Source organism: Astatotilapia calliptera, chromosome 15 (genome assembly GCF_900246225.1).
Source record: "Astatotilapia calliptera chromosome 15, fAstCal1.2, whole genome shotgun sequence".
NCBI lineage: Eukaryota > Metazoa > Chordata > Actinopteri > Cichliformes > Cichlidae > Astatotilapia > Astatotilapia calliptera.
In genome coordinates this window covers 12,987,344-13,002,428 of record NC_039316.1, presented here as the reverse complement: position 1 = coordinate 13,002,428, position 15,085 = coordinate 12,987,344, and the positions used below count along the sequence as shown (strand labels likewise).

At 40.3% G+C, this 15,085-nt stretch overlaps 2 protein-coding genes across 6 annotated transcripts in view; one reads left to right on the top strand and one right to left on the bottom strand.

Annotated features, from left to right (window-relative positions):
• mia3 (MIA SH3 domain ER export factor 3) overlaps positions 1 to 6,740 on the bottom strand; it is a 21,770-nt gene extending 15,030 nt beyond the window's left edge. For both annotated transcript variants that reach the window (XM_026142822.1, XM_026142823.1), the window contains exons 1-4: positions 6,525 to 6,740; positions 4,392 to 4,525; positions 4,223 to 4,309; positions 1,135 to 4,132 (exon numbers count right to left, since the gene is read on the bottom strand). In XM_026142822.1, the coding sequence (XP_025998607.1) occupies positions 1,135 to 4,132; positions 4,223 to 4,309; positions 4,392 to 4,525; positions 6,525 to 6,645 (3,340 nt within the window). In that variant the 5' untranslated portion in view covers positions 6,646 to 6,740. The remainder of the gene's footprint in view (positions 1 to 1,134; positions 4,133 to 4,222; positions 4,310 to 4,391; positions 4,526 to 6,524) is intronic.
• The window catches only part of taf1a (TATA box binding protein (TBP)-associated factor, RNA polymerase I, A), a 21,318-nt gene extending 6,233 nt beyond the window's left edge, over positions 1 to 15,085 (top strand). Inside the window, exons 1-11 of one of the 4 annotated variants that reach the window (XM_026142829.1) lie at positions 6,232 to 6,294; positions 10,205 to 10,378; positions 10,685 to 10,848; positions 10,949 to 11,062; positions 11,157 to 11,355; positions 11,584 to 11,705; positions 12,616 to 12,774; positions 13,075 to 13,141; positions 13,382 to 13,505; positions 13,598 to 13,752; positions 14,288 to 15,085. In XM_026142829.1, the coding sequence (XP_025998614.1) occupies positions 10,252 to 10,378; positions 10,685 to 10,848; positions 10,949 to 11,062; positions 11,157 to 11,355; positions 11,584 to 11,705; positions 12,616 to 12,774; positions 13,075 to 13,141; positions 13,382 to 13,505; positions 13,598 to 13,752; positions 14,288 to 14,370 (1,314 nt within the window). In that variant the 5' untranslated portion in view covers positions 6,232 to 6,294; positions 10,205 to 10,251 and the 3' untranslated portion in view covers positions 14,371 to 15,085. Of the gene's footprint in view, positions 1 to 6,231; positions 6,295 to 8,545; positions 8,776 to 10,204; positions 10,379 to 10,684; positions 10,849 to 10,948; positions 11,063 to 11,156; positions 11,356 to 11,583; positions 11,706 to 12,615; positions 12,775 to 13,074; positions 13,142 to 13,381; positions 13,506 to 13,597; positions 13,753 to 14,287 lie in introns of those variants that run through there. The other 3 variants (XM_026142827.1, XM_026142828.1, XM_026142830.1) reach the window with 3 other exon arrangements.

Sequence of the window (15,085 nt, the reverse complement as noted above, 5' to 3'; positions counted from 1 at the left end):
TATACCTAAATTGGTATATTGAGTGAAAATGAAACCATCCATCCATCCATTTGCTTCCGCTTATCCTTTTCAGGGTCGTGGGGGGCGCTGGAGCCTATCCCAGCTGTCATAGGGTAAGAGACGGGGTACACCCTGGACAGGTCGCCAGTCTGTCGCAGGGCGAACACATAGACATAGACAACCATTCGCACTCACATTCACTCGCACATTTACACCTAATGGCAATTTGGATTATCCAATTAACCTATCCCCACAAGCTGCATGTCTTTGGACGGTGGGAGGAAGCCGGAGTACCCGGAGGGAACCCACGCAAACACGGGGAGAACATGCAAACTCCACACAGAAAGACTGTGGGGGAATTGAACTCAGGACCTTCTTGCTGTGCGGCAACAGTGCTAACCACCGTGCTGCCCAAAAATGAAACCATTGGTTCAGAAAAACAAAACAGTAAACAAAGTGAGAGAAAAGATAGAAAGTTTGGAATAGTTTCTCCTCTGTTATTGTTGTAAAATAGCTTTAAGAGTGTTTTTTCTGGATTGGAGTTTGAATAAAATAAGCAATTTGAGGTAAGTTCACTAAACTCTTGGGCCTTTTTGCTATTTTTTTACCTTTTAAAAAGTAATTTATTTAATTTTCTGTAATGAAATTATGAACATTTCCTTTTAATTTAGGTCAGAGTCTTATGTCACTGTGTTCACTGATAGTCAACATATCTAAAATTTCACCTCAAAAGTTGATTTGACTAGCTGACTACACTGAAAAAACCTAGGGGGAAGTTTCTGATGTCAAAGAGAACGAGAAGAAAACATGTTTTTCTTTCCCTTTGTGACCACAATTAATTGTTGTTAGGATGGTAAGAAAAGCAGGAAATCCTATCTCAACGGCTCCATTACTGTTGGGTGTGAACTGAACTCCCTTTTAGCGTGATGACGACACTATCTATTTATCTGGAAACAAGATGCTGGATATCTGCTTCGTCACAGTATCAAATTCTGCATTCACTTTGATTATAAACTGATGCAATGAACATATTTAATAGCACAACTGTCAATGTTTAAAGCAGAATAAGCAACCACAGAGACGTGTAAGCCTTTTTGTACTCAAGATACTTCAAATAATACAGATCAAACCCACCTTTCTCAGTGTCTGATGACAGTTCTAGTGCTAAAGGTGTGCTGTCACTGGCTGTTGAATATTTTTGCCGCAGGCTGAAAGCCAGCTCCTGAAAGTCGTCCAGTATTTCTGTTTCTTCATCCAAATTACTTGGGTCCATATGGTGATCATAGTCGTGTTTAGTGTCCCGGCTATCAAGCATCTTCTCAATCTCGTCCAAGATAGTGTTCTCAGAGGCTTCCAAGATGCCTTCGAGCGCATTTTCAATGTCCTCTGTAGTACCCGTCTGTGACTGACGGGTAGCCTGAAACTCTATGTCCAGATCCATGAACATGGCCTCCAGTTTGAAGAGATTTTTTAGACCCAGAAGCTTTTGGACCTGCTCCATCTTCTCCTCTGTGAAGTGATCCCACAGCAGAGTCAATCTCATTACGCTTTCGCTGTATTCTGGCTCTGGAGGTGACACGGTAGGTGGACTTGTTTCAGGCAAGGTTTTGTCTGACTGCGAGAACAAAAGCGCGTTTTCATCTTCAAGTAATTCTTCTCTCTCTTCATCGTTCCCCTCCTCCGCATCTGGAGTCTCATCTTCTTCCATCATCTCCCTTGTATGTAGTGCATCCTGAATCTCTGGCTCATCAACAGGTGATTCTGCTCGACTGTTATTACTTCCTAAATCTGTCATTGAATCATCAGGTATCTGATTAGGCAGGCTGTCATTTACTACGTTATCATCATCTCTGAGGTCTGAGTCACTGGACCTCTCATTAGCGGACAAGTCGAGGTGTTTTTCACTTTCGGTCATGTTTTCTTTTTCATCCACTGCACTGTCTAATTCCTGCTCTGCAGCAGTAATACTGTCTGGTATTGCTGCCTTATCCTCAGTGACATCTGGATCTTTGTGCACCTCCTGCTCATCTTTGTCTTTAGTGGCCTCTGAATCCTTGGGCACCTCCTGCTCGTCTTTGTCTTCAGTGGCCTCTGAATCCTTGGGCACCTCCTGCTCGTCTTTGTCTTCAGTGGCCTCTGAATCCTTGGGCTCCTCCTGCTCGTCTTTGTCTTCAGTAATCTCTGAATCCTTGGGCTCCTCCTGCTCGTCTTTGTCTTCAGTAATCTCTGAATCGTTAGGCACCTCCTGCTCGTCTTTGTCTTCAGTAATCTCTGAATCCTTGGGAACCTCCTGCTCGTCTTTGTCTTCAGTAATCTCTGAATCCTTGGGCACCTCCTGCTCGTCTTTGTCTTTAGTGGCTTCATGTGTGGTTTTTATATGTGTTACTTCAGCCTCATGGTTGTCTAAATTATTATCTTGTGGCAGTGGCTCCGTGGATATTCTCATCCCCTCTGTTAGATGCTCTATTTGATCCTCTGCTGATTTTTTGGTTTCATCCTGAGCTTCCTTATGTCCAGTAACTTCTACATCATTTTCATTCTTATCAGACAAAACTTTCTCTGAGTCACTGGTGCCTTCATTCACATTAGAATTATCAGATGTAGAATTCAAAGAATCTTGAAGAACTGGCTCCATGTTCTCTGGGTCCTCTGGGGATTTTACCAAGAGTGATTCATCATGGGTTTTTACATCCTCTTCCTCCTCGTCTTCCTCGTCCTCATCTTCCTCTTCATTCACTTTTTTTGCTGACATGTCTACTCCAGTGACAGCTGAAAACACAGCGTCTCCGAGTGATGTCCACATATTCTTCTCCTCTGCTGTCTTTGGTCTATCCTCAGGTGTCAATGGCAGACTTTCAGGATTTCTAGGAGACTCCGGTGTTGGAGTGTTAGAGGATTCTCTTGAAAAAGACAGCAGTGGCGTTTCCTCTTTAGTATCACTATCATTTTTGGGCTGATCTTTCACATCCTCACTGTCGTCTTCTGGATTTGGTGTAACTTTCTTGGTGCTTTCTTCATCTGTTACAACAGCATCAAAAGTTGTCCCAAGGGTAGTTTTTAACTTAGGGATTGGCACTCGCTCATCATCATCTTCCTCTTGTTCTGAATTCACTTCTTGTGTGGTTATGTCTACTCCAGTGACAGCTGAAAACACAGCATCTCCGAGTGATGTCCACACGTTCTTCTCCTCTGCTGTCTTTGGTTTATCCTCAGGTGTCGCCAGTGGAGTTTCAGGCTTTTTAATAGAGTCAGATGCTGGAGTGTTGACGGATTCTTCTGAAAAACACAGCAGTGGAGTTTCCTCTTTAGTATCACTATTATTTTCGGGATGGTCTTCCACATCTTCACTGTCCTCCTCTGTATACGGGGTAACTTTCTTGGTGGTGTCTTCATCTGTGATCACAGCATCGAAAGTTGTCCCAAGGGTCGTTTTTAACTTGGGGATTTCCACAGATGGTTGAGTATTGATGGAGTCTTCTGAAAAAGAGAACAGTGGAGTTTCTTCTTTAACATTAGTGCCACTTTCTGGATGGTTTTCCACGTCTACACTCTCCTCCTCTTCTTCATAAGGGGTAATTTTCTCGGTGATTTCTTCATCGGTGACGATGGCATCAAAAGTTGAACCAATGGTAGTTTTCAACTCAGGGATTTGAACTCCTTCAGAAGATGAGACTGGTTCGCTTTCTGAAACAAAATCATCTTTGGGCACAGACTCCACTTCCGATTTTGCGGGTGTATCTTTGGTTTCACTCTTTTCTGACAAGTTTTCAGGGACAGACTCTGGTACATGTTTTTCCTTAACCTCTTCAGCTTCTGTAGCATCACGTGCAACTTCTGCATTGGACTCCATTGTGTTTTGTAAAGGTGTTTCAGCTGACTGATCAAGAACGGCTGAAGAGGCACTTTGATCATCAGGGGCTTTATGAAGCTCCTCCAAGTTATCATGATGCTCAGTTTGTTTTTCACTCTGAGCTACTTCTTCTCTTGTTTCTATTGCTTCTGCTGCTTGGACTTGGTAAGATGTTTTGTTGTTTTCGCTATCATTCTCCCCTGCTGACAAGCCAAGGAGCAAATCTACATCATAATTATCAAACTTGTCAAATCCAGTGTCAAAACAGACAAAATCTGTTTCCTGAGAAGAGATAAAAAAAAAAAAATTAAAAATTACATCTTACTATCTGTGGTATCCACAAGTGGATTATCTTCTTATATATTTCCATACCTCAGCTGGAACTTCATATTCGTTATCAGTATAAATGTGGTTAACTGCCAGAAGGTCTTTTGGGAAATAGCCAAAGTGGCTTCCAACCTATTGCGAGAGAACATGTTCAGGATTTTAACTACACAAATTAAATCCAGAGCTCAATAAATATGTGCTATAGTATACTTACACTTCCGGCCCATATGTCAGGTCTTCTTCCTGACAGCTTGTAATATACATAGATGGTTTCAGATTTCTTGAAAGACAAGAACCGACAATCAGGTCCTGAGAAATCATTCACAGCTTTCCCCCGACACAGCAGCACTGAAAAAAACAAAACAAAAAACAAAGGGTAAGAATGACTTATTCAAAGATTTTATTTGTTTTGGGTGGCTGGCCTCTCCCTTAGAGATAGGGTGAGAAGTTCGGCCATCCGGGAGGGGCTCAGAGTAGAGCAGCTGCTGCTCCACATCGAAAGGAGCCAGCTGAGGTGGTTCGGGCATCTGACAAGGATGCCCCCTGGGCGCCTCCTGGGTGAGGTGTTCCAGGCATGTCCCACCGGGAGGAGGCCCCGGGGCAGACCCAGGACACGCTGGAGAGATTATATCTCTCGGCTTGCCTGGGAACGCCTTGGTATTCCCCCGGATAAGCTGGAAGAGGTGGCTGGGGAGAGGGAGGTCTGGGCCTCTTTGCTTAGGCTGCTGCCCCCGCGACCCGGCCCCGGACAAAGCGGATGAAAATGGATGGATGGATGGATATTTGTTTTGGGCTTAGTTCAAGTCACCTCACACCAAGAAGCTGAGTTTGAATCCACTGCAGGCTAAGGCCGCTGTGTGGTGCTTTCATATTGTCCGGTGAGTTTTCTAGAAACTACTTCCTGATGACAGAAACCCCCAGGTTTATTTGCATCGCAGGCTAGAATCGAATCAGCAATCTTTTGCTTGACAAGCCAACATGTAAAGCACTTGGTGATTCTATATTGGCCATAAGTGTGAATGGTTCGTCAGGCCTCCGATAGACCATCTGGAATGGACTGCACCCCAAATATGACCCTGAATTGGATATGCAGAAGAAACTGGGTGGATGGGTTCTTGGATGCACCAGATGTAAAACATCGGGCTAAAGCTGATGTTTATACAAAGCATTCGACCCTTAGCTGAAACCAGTAATTTTGGTTTGTTGTCATTTCCTACAGCCTGTTGTGTCAGAGAAACAAAGACATCTTAACATAAACAATAACTAATACTTACAGCTGAATGTGCATATCAGTCAACAAGAGGGATGATAGCATACATGGTCAGTAATTCTTGTACTTATCTGTCGGCAGTTTTCTTCTGTTATGTTGTTAGGTATTTATTCCACACATCTCACTGGACAACTACATTTTAACTACAACATACTTAACTGATGTAAAGCTAAATAACAGAAATGTATGCTGCCACTTTAACAACACGTGCATTAGAAAAATAAGCCCAAAACTGATGCACAAAAAGCAGAAAAGGTGAAGCTTTAACTATGATTCAAGTATTAGCTACTAACCACTGTCTTAAATTTTGTATTTCACTCAGACTTATTTCTGAGTGGCTGAGTTTCAGCTCTGACTTGTGTTTTATGAGTTACAGTGTGTGATATTTACTGTTTTATGAGTCAAAATTAGCTCCCCCTGATGATAAGTCAACAATAAAAAATACGTTCTATAGATGACTTTGCGGTTGTGGTTAACAATTGCTAAATGAATATTCTGTATTGTAAGTAAAACTGCTGCGTGTCCTTTATTAAGTCTTGCACTGAATGTAGAGGTTAAGAGTCAGGAGGCAGGGGAAAAATGTAAACTTTGCTAGCTAGAAGCGTTACAGAAGCATATTGATTTGTGGCAAAGCAGCCCAATCCCACAAATCCACATGAGAGTGAGGCAAATGTGGCTGAACACTATAAACACCGTGGCTTTAACTTCACCTATCACCTTTACCCCGAACATTAGCAGAGCGAGCCGGCCGGTGGCTAATTAGCTGCTAACCTTAGCTTCCACTATCCGGGAGCGAGGCAGGCCGAAGCTGACAGGCACCCAGCCAACAGGGGCTGCATCGAAACCAGTAATCCTACCCAGCCAAATGATTAATGTTAATGTTTGCTTGTCCTGTTTTCACTGGGCATCACACAGGTAAACAGCATCACAACAATTGCAAGAGGAGATCAAGGTCGCAAATATCGACCGGCAACAGGTCAAGAGATAACGGCAGTTTATGGCTGTAGTATCGGGATGGTGCGAAGACGCATCAGAGAAGCCCCCCTGAGATATTAGTTGGAAAGCCAGCGGACTTACTGCTGCACTCCTTATCGGCGCATCTCTTAATGTCGGAGAACCTTCTCTCCAGGGCTGCGGCTGACATAAAGTTAAATAAAAGTAATAAAAAGCCCTGTCGGTAAACGTGTTTTGCTGCCATGCTGGCAGTTTCTGTTGACTGGATTGACTCCGCTGCTGCTGCTGGAGCATGAGCACTGGGCAGCAGGAGCCGACACGTCAGCACAGCAGATCCGGCTGGGTGTAGGCTCAGGATCGCTTTTCACAGGATGCATGATTGGATGTGTCTGCTTCATGTGGCCGTGGTGGGGGAAAAAAACAACACCAAAAAAAAGAAAAGAAAAGAAAAAATGAAGCAGATGCAGTCATAAATTAGGCTTATCATTTAGTCTAGTGCATGTGCAAAAGGGTTTCCTTATCATGCATACTTGACTATTGGGCATATTTGACTACTACAGTGGAAAGACAACCAAAATGGTATATGAATAACTAATGCATAAATGCTTTTGATTTATCGTTTAGCACGAAATGACCGTCATAAAAAGTTAACTGATGTGCCTCAGTTAACTTTGCATATGTGCGCTTAGGAGCAGTATCTGTGCCGTGATTAATGAGGATGATCCTGCATTGCAGTTGTGCTTTACACTTTATTGCCGGCTGGGAAAATCATGTACATCACTGCTTTGTATATGCTGAATATCTCTGTAGTAGTTTTCTTTTTTTTTTAATATACAAATATATCTGCTGTGGATTGCTCCTTCATATTGGTGTCTTGATAACTTGCCCTCATCTTACTATCTTAATGGATTCCATTGTTTGCCTTTGGCAGGGATGTTTCCAAGATCTTTTAAATAGGCTGGCACAGAGAGGGTAAAAAACAAAGGCGGTGTTGCCCATTGGAAATCTATTATTTGAAAAGAAATAAATAAATAGAGTGGAGAGAACACTGGGCATGATTTTCAGGCTCATGTGAATCCCTCTGCCCTCATAAAAATGGCATCTTATTATATTTTTATTATGAGCATTTATTTAACCGATGATGGAAATTAATGAGATTAACAGCAAACCTGTGCAATGACAGGGAGAAGATGTAAACACCACACAAAAGAGCCCTGCCAGGTTTTTAGTAGCACTAACCACTGAGCCTCTTTGCTGATGAAAAGTGGCACTACACAAGATCCTGATAATTGTTTTCTACTAAGTAACTATTCTGAAAAGAGGTAAAAGAAAAATTTAGACCCCGTATAATATAGTTATAATACTACCCTTATGGGTTGCCATAGTGGATCATCTGGCTCCATCTAATCCTGTCCCTTACATCCTCCTCTGTCACCCTTTGCATGTCCTCCCTCACTACATTCACTTGTCACTCACTACATCACTTGTCCAGCATATCTGCTCCTCCTCTGCACATGTCCAAACCATCTCAACCTTGTCCCTTTAACTTTGTCTAGAGTCTCCCAATGAAATATGAACATTTTCAACTCTGCAACCTTCAGCTCTGCCTCCTGTCTTTTTGTCAGGACCAACATCTCCTAACCATACATCATAGCAGATCTCACTAACATATTCTAAACCTGCCGTTTTACTCTTGCTGCTATCCTTCTGAGTGAAAGATAATAAGGAACTAAATCTTTAAAATAAATGGTGTGGAGTAAAAAGTTCAGTATTTCATAGCTAAATATTTTTGGAGTAATGGTAAAAAAAAACAAACAAACAAAAATAAACAAAAAAAACCGTGAATAACATGAGCTATGTAAAAAGTGACAAAATAATGTATTTTATACACTGCCAATGTTTAATATAAATAAAAGCGTAGAGAAAGTAAAGTGGAGAGGGTAAACAATGCTGATTTGTGTCTAGGGTTTCTTATCCTTGTTTTTCCTATTTTTTTCTTGAACGCAGCATTTTATAGAAACACAAAAGCGGAAATATCTGTAAACAGGAGTCAGTTTTGTAAGGTTTCTTCGCTTCAATTCAGAGGAGGAAGGAGAAAAGTATTTGCCCCGCCCTTTCCGGGTACAGCAGCCAATGGCAGCGTAGCTTCCTACTGTACTTCCTTAGGTACTAAAGCATGGCGGTCAAAAACAATGTGTGGAAGTCACAGTAATCAACAGCATAGCAATCCGTTGCATTATATTAATTTTCAAGATTAACAACAGCAATGCTCGTTGGATAGGACGTTAGCTCTCTGATGCAGGTAGCTGTTAACATCGGTACGGAGGATAAACAATTTTCTCCAGAAAAGTCTGAGCAAACTTAAAACTGGTGGGTAAGTCAGAAGAAAACAGACCGTTTCTTTGTTGCTTTTGTGGAAAAATGTTCATTTCTTGATATCTTAAAACTTAAAGTTGTAGTTTTTCGCTGGCCTCTAAATAAGCCGTTGTGAAGAAAGCTAGTGAGTTAGCATCAAATACAGCTGCAAAGAATAGCTCTGCACTAACAAGACTGTAATAACACTGGTATATCCCATGTGTAGATGTCCAAAGTTTTATCAATTGCACATTGCCAACTCTAGTATAAAGTGACCAATTATATTATGAAAGCTTTTTAAGCGGTCTTGCTCTAATACACATCACTGAACTATTGGCAAGCACACCTGTTTAAATGCAGTACTGTGCAAATATTTCAGCCTCTACTAAGTATTGAATACTTTTATTTTGTCCGTTACCTTCTCAGGAAGTTAATACCCAGACACAAGTAAAGTCCTAAAGTGAGTGTTTTTGTCTTTAAAACAGCAGTAATGCTTCTATTTTCTCATACCCAACGTTTTTAAGCTACTGGGTAGGTTGTTCCAAACATTTCTATAGTGGATTCAAGCTGCCTGATTTGATCTTGTGTCTGTATGCAAGCCGAGATTGACTGCTTTTTTTTCTTTCTTTCAAAAATGACTCTGGCAATATACAGTGCTTAACAAATTTATTAGGGTTTATGCCACAGCCACCCTAAATGATATTTATTTTCTGATTAAGATGTCAAATTACAGTTATTACTACTTCTGTTTACTTCCTAACCAGAAGAAAATAGCTCAGCTCAACTTTGGGTATACAAAGTGAATTCAGCTTGTTATTTGACTAATAAATAACAAATGTACTTTTTAGTTTAAACAAGTTTTTGATAATTTCTAACATTTTTTTTCTCTCTTTTTTTTTTTTTACAACATAATTAATTAAGCACTGCATGTTTGGAGTAATTATCATGTTGCACAATAAATTTGGGAGCCATCAGATACCTTTCTGTATGTGGATGAGAATCCAAAGTATCTAAGATTTTTGCATGATATGGTTTGGTGTAGCGTTGTGCAGGCAAAATACTAACCCCAAGTTGCTCTCCGGTGCATCCATCAGCGTATGAATGCTTGTGAAGTTTAGATAGAAAGCACTTACAGGGAAAGACCATAGAAAAAGTGTTTGTGTGAATGGGTGAATGAGGCAAGTTGTGTAAAGCATTTTGAGTGCTCAGATAGAGTAGTAGTGCTATGTAAGAACCAGTTCATTTACCATTTTGATAGACAATTTTTAGTGCAGTAGCACTGTGGTGTAATTGGAATTTGTTGTCATGCATATCTTTAAATAAGTTTTCATGAAACAGTGACACTAATGGTGCCTGTTTTTGATTGCTTTGTCTTATATAATAATACGTACCTTTTAAAAAGGAAGAAAAATACATTTATGTATTTGTTACTAATTTTCTTCTTGCAGATGAGCCGATTAAAGTATCCTGACTGAGTCTAACTGCTGTGCTGATTATGGATGACTTAGAAAGAGAGCTGGAGCCTCACATTGACTTAGAGAATGACTCTGACTCCTCAGAGGACAACTCTTCAAAAGGAGAGAAGAAATCAAAGTTCCCTCTGGTTAAACCCATTTATGGAGGTGGGTTGTACAGAATTTCCATAAATAAATTTTTCTGTTAGACAGCAGAGGACATATTAGATGCAAGACTTATTGCTCACTGATCAATGTATGGTACACTGTTTGCCGGCTTCTACATAGTCCTGGATTTTACATTATAGAAAAGTTTAGTCAGCGGTAATTAAGAAATAATTTCTTCACTTTAATGTGAAATACAAATATTTTATTTCTTTATTAAAACAAATTTAAAAGGTATCAAAAATGTTTCTATCAGCCTCACAAATCCAATGTTGTCTGAGGTTTGGAACTCATACCTTTCATCTTCAGATCAGACTCAACAGAATGGGTTTCGCCGGACCACCAGCATGTGTCGGGAGCGCATCAGAGAAGCCATGCTGCACCACAGATGGGAGGAGGCAGCAGAATATATGGTGTACTACCCCCAAATTTTAGAAGACAGAAATCTTTTCACAGCGCAGCCATCTAAGGAGGTAGATTTTATTAGAATTAATAAAGACTTGTTTAAACACTCAGCTTTAAACACTGCATTCATTTTCATCCTTGACCTTAATGCTCTCTTTGAAATTTCAGTTTATTTGGAGAACTGCCACTGAGATCTTTCACCATCATCCCAACTCAACAATGGAAGATTACAACACCATCTATGAGCGAATGAAGCATTCGGGGTTTAGACATTACCTAATGGTACTTCAACTAATAAAAGTGGCCGCAGTGTAGTTTTCATGTGAATCTGCATATTTTTTTTTTCTTATGAGGTGTTGTCATTTTGTGTTTCTAGATTTCTCTGGAACATTCCTTCCACCTCCTGCTCCACCAGCAGATTGAAGATGCAAAGCGGCATCTTGCTAGCGCTGAGAGTTGGAGGCACGGGAAAGAGACAGCAGCTCAGATTCAGAATATTAAACTGATCCAGGCGTACAGGGGCCTGCTGGATTATATCATCTGGTGTGACAAAAAGTCCACACGCTCCAGCAGCGGTAAGGCAACGTGCAGCATAACAGCCCAGAACATGCATTATTTAGGTTTCTCAGTAAGATGCGTGTAGGAGGCTCGTGTGAAGTCACACTGCCACCTACAGGTCAGACATGGGAACTGCGTGTTTGACAGAGCAGTTTAAATTCATTATGTTGGGGAAAAATGTGTTTGTGTGTGAAAACCTGTCTGTCTGGGCTCACATCTTTGATGTTTGGTGCTCTCTTTTTCAGATTATTATGAATCTGATTCCAATCAAACCATGCAAAACTACTTCAGGCAAGCGTCAGTGAATCTTGAGGAGATTTTGAAAAATCCAGGCGTCTGGGATTGTTTCATACTGAGATATGTTGAGGTAAACACTCATTCCTTCCTTCGTTTCCTTCAGCCGTCCATTTTTTTTCTGCTTATCCAATTCAGGATCACAGGGGCGCTGAAGCCTATCATGATGTATTTATGACTGTGTTTTTGTTACCTCTCTTGTGAAGCACTTTGTGACATCTGTCTGTGAAAAGTGCTATATAAATAACCTTTTACTTTCTTACTGAAGAAGCTTTTCGGATGAGAGGTGAAACATCTTCAAGCAACTTAAAGAAGTCCAGATGCTTTTCTTTCCCTGCTCCTTAGACTACGATGACCTGGATGACTTAGAACCTCCACAGACATACTTACTTACTAATCACACTGTGAAATACGAGAGCTTATGGATGCTACCAGCATCCATGTTTGACCAGCTTTGCATTTTCCTACAAAATAAGCTGTAAGGCATTCTCTGGTGGACGTTAGGTGCACTCTGACATGCTAACATAACATCCATAACAAGATGGATCAAGGACATTGTGGGGAAATCTGGAGCTACAGTTGAAAAACAAAGCAGACAGTTTTGACTTTTTCTCCTTGGCTCTGGACCAGAGCTTTGATATCAGTGACATAGCCCAGTTAGTTCTCTTTACATGGGATAAAAAAGAGTTTAAGATTACGGAGGAGCTAGCAGCAGCGCACTCAGTGAAACCAGGGCGAGATTTGTTCACTGACGTAACCACATGGTTGGATAGACAATCAATAGGTCTCCAAACCTGAGAGGAAAAATGTTGGTATTCTGAAGTGGATACAAGATAAAGTGTTTGAAATACACCTGTGAGTGGAGTTGGTACTTTAGCCTCTTTCTGTTTGTCACATGTTGCCCTGTTTATAGGTTTGTTGTTGTTTAGTGTAAGGAAAATATTAGCATTGATTACATGACCGTTGTTTTATTTTTTTGGCAGATGCTCGAGTTTTATGAGCATCATAAGGAGGCTCTGCAAGTCCTGAATGACTATGCGTATGACAGCAATTTCCCACCCAATCCCAATGCGCACGTCTACCTCTACCAGTATTTAAAGCGACAAGGTGCTTCGGAGAAGAGACTGATGAAAGTGTTGAAGGTAAAGCTGCATATGAAACTCACTGTAACTAATTACTATTTCAATCAGTGCTTTAAAGATGTCTCAAAAAATGGAATTTAAATTGGAATCTAGGTGTTCAAATGGTATTAATGATTAATATTTTATAGTTTGTGTATTTGTGTATTGAGGGAAAACTGGAGTGATCCCTGTTAAACTTCACACTGAATAAGGTTTTAAATTGGCTGTTACTAGATTTAAAGCTATGTGGACAAAAATGAAAAGACACACTGTATCCAGTTCAGTTTCAAAAGCTTAAAATGTCCTTTTGTTTTGCTGTAGGTCCTCCATGCATTGGTCCCCAGCCATGAGTTGATGCTGGAGTATAGCTCTCTCCTGCTTCAGTCGGGTAAAAGGGAATTAAATATGGATTTAAATGTCTATCGTTGGCCAAATAAAGTTCAGTCTTGCTGCAAAATCGATGATAGTAAATGTATAGAAAAGTTATTTACAGCTAGCTGTTCTGTTTTGACAGTACTAAATAGGTAATGTTAATTCCTTTGTTTGATTTTCTCCAAGGTTAGAGCCGTGTCTCTAAATCATTCTTTCTCTCTTGTAATAAAAAAATATATGATTTTTGCTCTTTAAGAGAAACAAAGTGACACCCAGAAAGCTTTGGGAGTTGTCCTGGAAATGCTGGACTTCAATTGCTGGGGGAGCAACCTGGAAGTGTGGATCCGTTTAAAGGCAGTGATCCAAAAGCTTCAAAATCAGTATGTGCATTTTTTTTTAAGTTATATTTTTAATTCAGCTTGAAACAGATCATACTTTATTATTGTTTCTTACTGTTGTGTAATGTTAACAGAGTAGACTGGGAGAACATTGTCTGTGAAAAGATGGCTGAAAGAAAAGACTGGTGGCTTGCGCTGCACTTGACGAGCTTCCATGCCACGAAAGACTCAAAGGAGAACCCCGAGCTTTTTGAAGTGAAAGCTTCGCTGACAAAAATCCTTTTCCCAGGTTGGTTTGTGTTCATTTTAGTGGAATTAATTCTGAAAATGATGTCTTGACATAGATCTCATGACTAATTAGTCATTTTTCTAATTTAATCACAGTTTTTAAAGGAAAAATGAAAAAAGCAATCTTGCTCAGTTTTCTAAAATGTTAATATTTTCTGCTTTTGTTAGTTACTGCGATAGTGGCTTAAATAGTTTACAGTTTTGGATTGCCAGGTAGTTGTGTGAATAATTACTGGCAAATGTTGAGTATAATAGCAACAAAAAACGACAAAATGTTTTGGTGCAAAATGAGATTATCAAGCATGCCGACACTGTCACTATAATCTGCTATAAATGTTGCAATAGGGCAAAGTCAGTGTACTATCACTCTGCTATCCCCCCCACATTCTGCTCAATAAAATGTTTTATATTATGTAAAACAGCAGCAACTTTGTCATGTTTTACTGCAAATGTCTCCCATTGCTGCTAAAAGCTCACAGTAAAAGCTGTACATTTACTCTCTGTCTTCTTGTATTTTGTGTATTTTCTTTTCACAGACCGACCACTGAAGTACAGCGTGAATGGCTCACAGGTGAAGGGCAAAGCTGAGACAAAGAAAAGAAAAGGAAGAAGATATTAAAGCTCCATTTTGTTAAATGTTAACTAAAGGTCCTCCAGCAGACTGTGACGTTCCCAAAATCGTGAGCAAATTGTGCCTAGATTTACTTTCTCCACTGTGTGGAGCTCTTGTTCTGCATTTTTGCACTGGGTATCTGGAGGGTATGATCACCTAATTTTGAAAAGTGTACCTCTGACTGTTAGTGTTCATGTCCGATTTATGGTTTCTATGAACATTGTTTTATTCTGACCTCAGCAAACCTTTGAGTGTTAAATTCATAAGCGTTAGTAGTGTATGTATTATGCACAGAGCTCAGAGGAGTTTCTCTCTGACAGCTTTGTTGACGTGTCAGAAGACCCATCATCACAAACCTTTGAGCAGCGTGTTGTGAGGACGTTTAAGGAAGACAGACTCGCTGGCAGGTGGTTGCTGCTACACTCTTCCGTTTTTTTAGTCGTTTAATGCAAAAGTGTGTTGAGTTTGCTTATAATTGACTTGTGTTTATATTTACACCCATACAACGAATTCATCCACGTCAACCTTTTCATATCAAAAGGCTCCACTTAAACTCCTAGTGCTTCATTTTTTCTATTCTCTGTCTATAAAGATAAATACTTCTGTTCCTATGAATCTAGTATCAGGGCATGTTTCTGGCCTTCAAATCCTGGCGTTGCTCTTGACTCCTTTGCACTGAACCATGAAATAAACTCTTGCATTCAGCAGCATGCCAATTTAA